General features: G+C 48.9%; 1 protein-coding gene across 1 annotated transcript in view; it reads right to left on the bottom strand.

Moving 5' to 3' along the window:
• CELF6 (CUGBP Elav-like family member 6) overlaps positions 1–11,469 on the bottom strand; it is a 29,063-nt gene extending 17,594 nt beyond the window's left edge. The window contains exons 1-2 of the mRNA XM_026478455.3: positions 11,208–11,469; positions 7,349–7,431 (exon numbers count right to left, since the gene is read on the bottom strand). Of these exons, the coding sequence (XP_026334240.1) occupies positions 7,349–7,431; positions 11,208–11,469 (345 nt within the window). The remainder of the gene's footprint in view (positions 1–7,348; positions 7,432–11,207) is intronic.

Here is an 11,469-nt window from a genome sequence, read left to right on the forward strand (position 1 = left end):
CATGAGATAATGGGGACGCAAAAGGTCTTTGTAAACTGCCAAGAGCTGGGTGCGTAGGATGTGAGGAATTATTGTTGGGGGCAGACAGCTGAGTGCCGGGAGGAAAGAACAGCGGCCTTCCCGTTCATGGAGGAAGGGGTACTGATGCCCATCTGGCCTGAGAAGGTGATGATCTGACCCCCTCCCTTCAGGAAATGCACTGTTTCTGCACCAATCAGGGCCACTCCATCCTCTACCAATGTGCTCGTTGCCGAGACAACAGGCAGCTTCCTGTTACCATAGCCACAAGTGCTACCCAGTAACCATGGTAACGCCCTGGCAGTCACAGTTGAGCAATTTCCTTTGGATCAAATTTGGGGGTGGGGGAGTGGGGAGGGCTTATTTAAAAAAAAAAAAAGGAAAGGAAAGGAAAGAAAAACAGGCCAAGCCTGAACCAGCACAATCCCCCTCCCACCCAGGACTCAGGTACTTTTACGCTCTGACACACCCACCCGCTGGTGGTGGAGCCCCTGCAGTGTACCAGGTTGTGGGTGGGGGCCGAGACACCGACAGGACTCAGGCTGCAGTCTAGAGGGGATGACAGATCAATCCAAGCAGATCAGGGCGAGCTGGACAGGTCTGGATTGGCCGGGACCAGGGACCAGGAGGAACGGGAACCGTCCCTGGGCATGGCCACCTGTGATTGTGGAGGAGAGACCAAGAGACAGAGCCATGGAGAGCAGAGAAACAAGGACAGATGAAGAGACACAAGAAGACAGAAATGATGAGAGAAAGAGACAGACCCAGAAAGGGGCAAGGAAAGAGAGAAATGCTGGTGGATATGGGAGGGAAATGAAGGGATAAGGGGTCAGGAAGGGAACACAGGAAAGGCAGGGAGGACTATGGCAGCGGAGAAGGAGAGAGGGGTAGAAGCCTGGGGTGGGGTGCAGTGAGGGTGAGCAAGACCATCATTATTTTATTAGTTCTTAAATAGATCCTGAGAATTTCTCTCTGGAACCTAGAGTGACAAGCACATGTGACAGCAGTGGTTTCCATGGCAGCTGCCTCCCCGTCTGGGTTTCTGGAGAGATGGAGCTCATCAGTGCTCTGGGGGACGCCCCTTGCCCCCTCCTCCACTCCCCCACTCTTGAATGGAGAGTGGGCATTAGGTGGTATATACCTGTTCCATAGACCTGGCAGAGTCCAAGCCTCAGAGTCTGGGCACTCAGGCTTTCCATCACTCGGGCATGCTGCCAGCATTTCCTGAACCCTATGAAAAGCCCCAGTCTGGGCCCTTCATGGGAGACAGCAATAACCCTTGGGACCCTGTCCTTGATGACTTATAGAGGGAAGATAATGCCACCATTTCCTAAGAGCCCACTATGCACCAGGCCCTTTCTGGGACACTACACATACATTGTCTCTAAATTCCTTCCAACTGCTATGCAAGGTAATACCATTGTCCCCATAGTATAGATGGGAAAGCTGAGGCTGAGGGAGGTTAAATCACTTGTCCAAGATCACAGAATGAGTAAGTGGCTGAGCTGAGATTTGTCCCCAGGTCTGTCTGACGCTGAAGTCCATGTTTTTGCATTGTGCTGCTCATGTCCATTCTTAAGACGTGAACACAAGTAATGAGGCACTGAGTGACCTGGGCCTTAGGAGCGGTGCAAGGTAGAGTGCTGTAGGAGAAGCTGACTCCAGCTGGATACAGGGAAAGCTTCACAGAGGAGGCAAAGTTTGACCTGGGCCTTCCAGGACTGGGGCCATTGGGCCATGTGGAGATAATGGGAGAGATAGAGCTGGAGGCTGAGCACTCCAGATGGCTGGGGGGATGGAAAGGGAGCTGCAAGTCTGAAGGAGCAAGGATTCTGGTAGGCACCTGGCACGGATGTAGTCAGGGTAGAGCAAATTGCTTCTGAGTCATATAGATGTGGATTTAAATTGTGGCTCCATCACTGGCAACTTCTCTAAGTTCTTTGAGCCTCAGGGTCCACATTAGTAGAAGGGGGAATCATGATCCTACCTTGCAGTGTTATGTTATGTTATGTTATGTTATGTTATGTTATGTTATGTTATGTTATGTTGTTATGTTATGTTATGTTTTATGTTATGTTTGTTTGTTTTTAATGGAAGGGTGTGAAACTAAAAGGTAGCCAATGACCAGATTGGGGCAGACTGTGAAAATCACAACAAGGAATTTTGGCTTTGTTGTATTTCAAAGACAATAGGGATCCAGGGAAGGATACTAAGTGGGGAAAGATCCCCTGAGCTGTCACTATGCAGAAAAAAAGATTGGAAAGGGAAAGATTAGAGGTGGGAAGATCAATGATACAGGTGAAGGGTGAGGGTGACCTGGACCAGGACAGAAGAAAATGGACAGAGTCAAGGGATGTTTAGGATGAATTAACTGGATTAAAGTTCTGTTGGGTGTGGGAACTGAGGGAGAGAAGGAAATATTGGCTGACTTTTAGGTTTATGGCTCAGGTGTTGAGGAAGTTGGCAGTTTGGGAGTTTGGAAATGCAGGGGAAGTCCCAGGGGAGGAGCCCAAGAGGATGAGGACACGGTTGGGGAGAGTGGTTCTTCTTCGGTCCCCACTGGGAAGTGGTTAGGGAGGACACCTGGGATTTAGGTACGCTCTGTGTGACTGGAGGAGAAAGAGCTGTCTGCATGAGCTGCCTAAGCAATCTTACCGTGCCTGGTTCTCGCCACAGCCAGGGGAGGGATGTGGAAGTAGGGTGAGGTAATCCCAGTTCCCCTTTGAGGAAAAGAGGGCATTGCATCCTTGGCCAAGAATTTGTCATGGGACCTCAGGTGAGCTCCTGCCCTTGGCTGAGTACCTATTCCCTTGAGAGTTTCCCAGGTAGAATCCAGGCCCACGTCTGCTTCAGGGCCCAGCCCTGGCGGGGAAATCAAGGGAGAGAACGTCAGAAAGAGGAGAGAAGAACCTATTCCAAGCAGTGGAGTGGAGAAATTTGGAGGCAGCACAGACATATATGAGGCCCTGGTACTTTGGCCCCAGTGAGCAGAAGGGAAGGCAAGGCCCTACCCCTTCTCCCTGCTTGACTTGCTTAAAATTTGTGCTTTGGGCTCAGCTTTCCCCCCTTCAGACACGTCTGTCTTGATGCCAACTATTCCTTACACTGAGCACTTGTGCCCTCAACCTCTTACCCCACCATGGGAAGAATATTTATCAGGATTACTGGTGGGTCTAAGAGGTGTCATGGATTCAGGGAAGAGAGAGGCAGAGAAAAAGCAAACTTCACCATTTTCAGCTCTTTGTTCTACCTCACCCCCTCTTCTAATCCAATCCACTGTCAAGTCCCACTAGTTCTAGAATCTATATGGTTATCCTAAATAGCTCTCATGTCTATCCTCTCCTCCCCATTCCTGCCCTATCCCCAGCGCTAGGCCAGCATCATCATTCAGTTGCACCCAAGCAGCGGTGTCCTAAAAGATCATCTGCCTCCAGTCTTCCTTCCTCTCTACCCCAACCATCATACTATAGCTGGAGTAAGCTTTTAAAACCAGTCCCTCACTTTTCCCTGATTAAAATCCACCCGTGGTTCCCCATTGCAAGCCTCCCAATAAAGCCCAAGATCCTAAGACTGGTAGTCCAAACTTGTGAGTCCTGCCTCCCTTGCTGCCCCAAATACACAATATTCTCCATTCACATAGAGCCTTGGCTGTCTTCATTGGACACCTTTCCTGCCAGTTCTCACACTGTACCCAGAATTCCAGAAGTTGCCTTGTCTTTTAGCTTCCTAGACCTTCAAATGTGATAAAATATGGTCATAATTGGGCTCAGGTAGATTTTCCTCTGTGAAGAATCTCCTCCCTCTCCACTCCTGATGCTTCTTTTATGTGCCCAGGTGTAAACTGCGCTGAGATGCGGTGAGTTATTTCTGGGCTGGAAAAAGCTCCTTGAGGGCAAAGGTGCTGATTTACTCACTAGGCAGCTGCTAGCACATACAGTGCCTTTGTGTGAGTTACAAAGAGGCACTCCCCCAACTCTGTGGATGAATTAGAAAAAAATGTGCCTCTTCCTTTGGGCTGACACAGCCCTGTGATAATGTGCATGGCTTGGTCAATAGAGCATGGCTGAATTTTAGCCCCCACTTGCCTTTTCCACACAAGCTGTTTTGTGCAGGGCACAACCTGCAAAAGCAAATGCACTCAGTTGTCTGTCTCGTTCACAGTGTTTGGAGGGATGAATGCCCAAGGGAAAGGAGGTCATGAGCAGGGAGAGAGACAAATAGGGGGGCACCTTCTGGGCTAAGATTGGGCCCACCTTCTTTAGGTAGATTCTGGAGCCTAAAATGAGGCTGCAAGAAGTAGCTTCAGCTTTATGGAGAAGAAGCTACAGAAGATGGAACAGACCATTGAGGTTTAAAGGAAGTCCTGAGTAGGGAGCCAAGTTTTGATAGGTAACAGAAATTAGCAGGGGCATGTGGAGGGAAGCCAAAGGGAGGTCACAGTCCAGTAGATACTGTGCAATTTTCACTAGGGGTTCAGGTTTTCTCTTTGGGGAGACCCAACCTTTCCTGCTCCCAGAGTGACAGTCCTGCCTGTCTCTAGCAGGAGCCCAGATTAAAGTCTTTCCCTGCTTCTCCAGCAGATGGCAGCTGTGCCCAGGACCCAGTGCCTACAGAGAGCTGGCCACCCTCCTCCCTTCATGCTGGTGGGCCTGAGGCCAGGTGACTAAAGCTGCTGCTGCCCCTGGCAGGCCCAGAGGAAAGATTGATGGCACGGACATTGCTTGGGCTGGCCAACAGAGCCATCGATTTTCATTTAGGAGAATAATTAAATATTAATTTTCACTTTGTTAAGCTGGAGAGGGTGAATAAAGCCAATCCTGGCAGTACGGAGCCAGACCGTGTTGGAAGCCCACGGATGAAAGGGTGGGAGAGGGAAGATGTACCCAGCCATCATCCCTTCCAGAACCTTAGACCCCTGTGTGCCACCAGCTTGGCACAGGTAATAATGTAGTGGTTAAGTGAATGAGTTCTGGAGCCAGAGTACCTGGATCTTCCCAGATCTTCCTACTAGTAGCCCCATAACCTTGGGCAAGTCATTTGTTTCCATTTACTGAGTCTCCTCATCTGTAAAATGGGAAGGCCAATAATACCTTCTTCATAGAGAATTCAATGACTTTGAACATGCAACATGCTAGGAACGCTGTCTGGAATCAACAAATGCTATTGTTCCTCTTTTCTCCTTCAGAAATTATTCCACTAGTCTAGAGCTTCACAGCTCTTATCTCAGGTGCCCTCAGCCTCATACTCCCTTTGTGGAGCCCTGTGGCTGGTTGAAGAGGATTTGCTGTTGTTGTTGTTTTTTAATTCCAAAGTTCATCTTAATTTTTTCAGAGCTCCCATTTGTTTTCAGGATAAAGTCCAAATCCCTCATCCTGACATCCAAAGCTTCCTCTTCCACCACTGCCCTCTGGTGGATCTTCTCCCTGGCCTGGCCCATGCTCACACAGGCCCTCCTCCACACTCCCAATCCCATTTCACACCCATCTTGTTCCTTCTGTCTCTGCACCTTTACCATACTGTTTCCCACATGGAATGTTACAGTTTGTCTCAGTGACTTTCAATTTTAGCAGCAGAAGTCATTTACTCCCATGGTTGGATGAGTAATAACTTCTACTACTACCCCTACGAACGCTGCTGTTACTATTACTACTACTACCACCACCAACTAACCTATACTGAGTGCTTATTGACTACCAAGAACTGTGCTAAGTACTTTACATGAGTTAGTTCACTTAATTATTATAACAGTTCTATGAATTCGGTTTTACATATAAGGATGCTTAGGCTTAGAAGTAAAGACTTGCCCAAGGTCACACACAGAGTTAGTGAGTGGTAGGGCCTGGATCCACACCCAGGTCTGTCTGACTCCAGAGCGTACACACAGAGACATGGTGAGGGTAATACGTTGTGTTACTTGACACTGAGTCTTCAAGAGTGAGGGTCAAGTTGCTTCAATTACTGGGATTGGTCCTGTGAGCTGATGGTCCACTAACAGCTTGATCAGCTATAAGCAAAGCTTATCCCATTGCTGGACAGCTCCAATTCAGAGAAGTGATTTCTTTATATTGAGCTGAAATTAGAGTGTCTGTTCTTTATACCCACTGATCCTGATCCTGCCCTCTAAAGCCACCAGTAGAAAACCAAATCCCTCTTCAGAATCTGAAGGTGGTTGCCACCAACCAAACAGTGGTATTTATTGAGATCTTACTCTGTGCCAGGTACAAGGCTCAGTTAATCCTCATGATAACCCAGTGAGCTAAGTGTTAGTATAACCCACTTCTTATAGATGAGGAAATTGAAGCTCGGGAGTCTAAATAATGTATCTGGAGACATAGAATTTAAATGACAAAGCTGGGATTCAAATCTAGGATATGAGGCTCAAAAAGTAGTATTTTTAATCATTATGTTGTGATGCCTCCCTATTAAAGCCCCCATTAAACCCTATCTTCTCCAGCCAAATATCTCCAATTTCTTCAAACTATCATCCCTGACATATTTTATGTCCCCATCCCATCCCAGTCTCTTTCTGATAGGCTAACGATCCTCTACAGTCTGAAGCTTAAAAATGGATATAGTCCCAGGCTTGGCCTGCCCAGGGCATTTGAATAGTGCTTTTGTTGTAGACACATCACTCCTTTGACAAGAGAAAATGAGGCTCTGTTGTACGATTGCTCTTGGTGAACCCACATTAGTTCCTAACAATCACCATTCTCTTCCTGCCACATGGTCTGTAGGTCCCACTTTGCTTTTTGTCCAGTGATTGGCCATTGGCTAAGGCCATACCAGATGCCATTGATATATAATGGCCTAACTGCACACATATAATCAGGTCCTCTTAGCTTTAACCAACTGTTTGGGGGAAAGGAGGGAAAGCAATCTTGGTGAGTCAAGGCACCCAAAAAAGCATTGCAGGAAGAGGACAGAGGGAAGTGCTATAAAGGACCCTAGAACTGGAAAAAACAGAATACCAGCCCAGCAGAGTCTTTACCCCATGTATCTGCATTTATTCTCACACCAGGGACAAATGACACATTAAGCCATGATTTTAGCCAAGGCTGACAAATTCTAGCATAGCCCACAACACTGACGCCTCTCTGAGAAGATAGGGTGGAATACTTGGCCCAAGTATTAAGCCCATTTCCTTGAGCCAGAAGACTAAATATAACAAAGAACCTATACCTGTTCAGGGCACAGGTAAGCCAACTCCTAGGAAGGTGACTCTGCTTCTAGTTCCTGGTCCCAACCCAGCCCCTACATGCTACTTTGGCATGCACATAGGGCATGTCCCCAGCCTGAGGTGATCCCCACCCCCCAGCCCTGGTGGACTTACCCCTGGCAGGGTCTTCTGCTCGTGCAGTGCACTCTGGGCCTTGAGAGCAGAGTCCCGGGCGCAGTAGGTGAGGAAGGCACAGCCTGGGGAGGAAGAGGCTGGCTCAGGGGATTTCCTGAAACCCCCAAATACTCTTCCTGGAAAGACCCCATTAAGTGACAAACTCAAGGCCACTCTCCTTTAACAAGGGCACTGCTCTGAGAAGCCTTCTCTGCCTCCCACCTTCTCTGAAGGGAGGGGCTTCATGTGTCTGAGTCCCAGACTCTGGCTCCCTCTCATTTGCTCCTGGCTTCTTGCCTAGGGAACATGTGTACCCACATCCAGCCACATGGTCATACAATCCCACATCTCCCCTCCCCACTCCAGCCATAAGTCCGGTTGGGGTTAAACCTCCCTAAGCGGCTTTGCCTTCAGCTTTAACCCCAGCCTCTCCCTTCCTTTTTGGATTCGTACTCATGAGTCTCCCAGAATCAGCCTCAATTCCTTTCCAACTCAGTTTCAGATGGGAGGAGGCAAAAAGGAGGAGGAAGGTTGGGAGCCAAACCCAGGACTCCACAACTTCTTCTTAATGCCTCCCTCCTCCAAATTTGAAGCTGAGGAATGGGTTAATTCGAGGCTTGCAAGATGGGGCTAATTTAAGGACTTTCTGTAGAGAGGAGCTTTCAGGGACCTCCAAGCTTATCCAAGAAGCTTGATCTGTCAGCTCTCCCAGTACTTCAAGATAGGGCCTGTTAAATGGTTAGTGTGCCCCAAATCTTACTTTTCTAAAATAGCCAGTAGTTATGGGACAGAGAAGGAGACTGGGTTGAGCCAAAGGATCAATCCTATTCCTCTTTAGGTTCAGCCTCAGAAACTGTAGTCTGCTAGGAAGCACTGAGGCAGGGATCTCCTCCTTTCCAACAGTCATTGAGCACTCACTCATTCAGAAAATATTTGTTGAATACTTACTTATTACGGTAGGGCATTATAACGGGCTTGGGGATGAAGTGGTAACAAGACAGACACATTCCCTACTCTCATGGGGATTATGTAAAGAATCATGAGGGGAATGTAATCTGAGTCTAAAGGGTTGAGGAATGCTTCAAAGAACACATTGAATCCTCAATAACAAATAGAGCTTAACCAGGTGACAAGAAGGGTGTTGATTATTTCAGGCTGAGGAAATAGCGTGTCTGAAGACTGAGGCAAGAATTTGGTGTCTTGGGGAAATGGATGGAAGACTAGTATGGTTGGAGATTGGTGAAAGGAGGCAGAGTGGACAGTGAGGTGGCAGGGATCAGGTCATCTATAACCTCGTATGCCTCAGTCTGGATTTTGAACTTTTCCCTAAGAGCAACGAAGAGCCACTAAAGGATTTTAAAAGGGGATCTGACATGATAAGATCTATGATTTCAAAAAGAGCCTTCTGAGTATAGGAAGGAGAAAGACTGAATGAAGAGAAAGTGGATGTAAGAAGCCATTAAGAGCTTCGTGAAGTTTTCCACTTACACCTCAGCAGACCAGGAAGGCAAATGGGAACATTTTCTCTGATGCCTTCTATGTGGCTGCCCCCTTAAGTTGGTGGCTATCTACTGTTCATTAAATTAAAGGGACCTTAGATCTAAGAACACCTGAGACAAACTGTTATTGTATCAATAGGGAAACTGAACCCAGAGAGTGTGTCAGTGGCAGAATAGGGTTTGGAATCTCCTAACTCCTACGCTGACGTTGTTTTCAAAGCACTGTGGCTGCCTCCCTCAGTACCCAGTCATCAAAAGGAAAATGAGTCACTCTGGCTTTTGGATATCGCTGTTGCTGGGGAGAAAGTGGGGAAGATGTTGACTTGGAGACCCTCCCCAATCATCTTGCAAGGCAACCCTGCCTTGGAGAACTTCGGGTTGGTTTGGCGATAAATCACCAAACACCTTATTTTGCTTACATCTCTGCTCCATCTTCAGCCACTCAGCCATATCAGCTGACGTCAGAACTGGGCAGGGCCGGGGCCCTGTCTGAAAGGCTCAGGGGGCCAACTGCTGCCCAAAGGAGCCCCATGTGGACTACCTGGGATAGGAGGTAGAAGAAGGAGGGATGGATAAACAAAGAAGCATGGCTTGAGGGAGAGACACATGAAAATAAAAAGCAGGAAGAATTAGAACTAAATGGAGAGGAAGAAAAAGGATGAGGGAATAATTCAGAGACTCTGATGGTATTTGAATGAGAAGAGTGAGAATTAAAGGTATCTTATGCACTTCCCTTATTGTACAGATGACCCAGAAAGATTAGCTTGTGCTTACATACTGAAATAAATGTTTAGAAAATAAGAAAGCGAGTTGCTATGGATGGATGGACAGCCAGGCAGTTGGACTGCATTAGAAGGAATCTGGATGGTATAGTCTTATTCTTTCATGCCCCTTTTTAAGTAGCCCCACCCCAAAGTGTCAAAGACACATTGCTACCTTGCTGGTCCCAGATCGTCTCTGGGCATTTTTGTGAAGCCCATGTGTAAGTGTGCCTAGGAACTTTCCAAGGCCTCCCAGTTGAAAAGAGGTGGCAGCCTGATTCCAGCTCTCAGCCCTTAGGAAAGTATCGTTAGCTGTTACCCAGGGCCCACCACTTTTCTCCCAGGAAAATCTTGGAGGATAGCTGGTGACCCTTCCCCCTCAAATCCTGAAACTGAAGCATCATGAAGGTGGGGAGAGGTAGAGGTATTTCTCCTCAAATAATTTCCTTCCCCTGCCCATGTATGACATGTGACTCTGGCTCTCTTACTCCAGCCCAGCCTGGACAGACTTTTCTGCATGTAAACAAGCCTCCTCCCTCTCTCTACAGGAAGAAAGGGGTGTGGCTGGACAGGACTGTGGTGCCTGTCTCTCTAGCAAGGGCAGGGAGAAAATCCCTTCTGCCTCTTCAACCTGACCCACCCTGAGGCTCTGGTCCACAGGTTCTGCTCTAGGACCAGCCTGTGAAGGAGGGAAAGCGGGAGGCCATAAAGAGGACTGGGGAGGGGTAAAGATGCACCAGAGTGGGGGAGATTAGAGGATAAAAGAAGTGTGGGTTCAGCTGACAGGAAACCTGAAATGAGGGGGCACTAGGTGGCAGATTTTCCCAGCTGAGGTCAGGGTTCTGGACTCAACTCAGAAGAGGCAGAGTGTTGGCATTCTGGCAGGGGGTTGGAGAGATTGGGTTATTGTCAAACATAAGGGTAGAATTTGGAGCCGAGAGCCTCCTTGAGGGGAATTGGATTTTGTGAGTTAGCCAGGCCTGGATTCTGAAGAAGGGAGGACTTTGGGGTGGTTGTTTTTTGGGGGGTGGGGGGTGGCAGGTTAACAGTTAGCATCAAAGGAAGGCTCTGTGGGGGTTGGCTGAGCTTGGAGGCCAGAATGAGGGGTACAAGTCCAAGACGTGTGTACGGGTGGTTAGGCCTGAGTGGGGTGGCACTGGATTGGGGGAGGAGGTCAGAAATGATTGGGTCCAGGGTTTGGGAGATTGAGGGTATTAGAGACCCCAAAGGTCAAATAAGTTTCCGAATTCCAGGATTTGGGATGTCTGATGAGACGGATGGAGGGAGGTCCAACTGAAATGTCGGGACTGTTGGGATGTGAGAGGTGAAGGGTAGGGAGTTAGAGGTTAGAGTGGAGAACACGTCAGGGGATCAGAGTGATGATCAGTGGGAGGATGTCAGAAAGAAAATTCTGGGTTGGGGGTTCTGTGATCTGGGGAGGAGACCGGACTGAAGTGGGACTGGTATTGGACTGGTGTTGGACTGACTCTAGGTAGAGCTAAGGTTGGGACTGCGGTTGAGGCTGGGGTTTGGGCCGGGCCCGCTCTAATCGGATTGGGGCAGGGCTGGGCTGGGCTGGGCTGGGCTGACCCCGCGCACCTTTGTGGAGGCCGGTGAGCCGGTCCTTCAGCACCGTCAGCTCGTAGATGCGGCCGAATTCCTCGAACAGCGGCTTGAGGTCCTGCTCGTCCAAGCCCCGCGGGATCTGCCCCACGAAGAGCTTGATGGCGTCGTGGTCCTTCATGGGCACGGCAGGACCGGGGTTTAGCCCGCTCATGCCGACGCCGCTGTCCGCGGTGCTGAAACCCAGGCGCGGGCCGGGGCCGGCGGGCGGCGCAGACCCTCCGGGCGCCGCGGCCAT

Source organism: Ursus arctos, unplaced genomic scaffold (assembly GCF_023065955.2).
Source record: "Ursus arctos isolate Adak ecotype North America unplaced genomic scaffold, UrsArc2.0 scaffold_28, whole genome shotgun sequence".
Lineage (NCBI taxonomy): Eukaryota > Metazoa > Chordata > Mammalia > Carnivora > Ursidae > Ursus > Ursus arctos.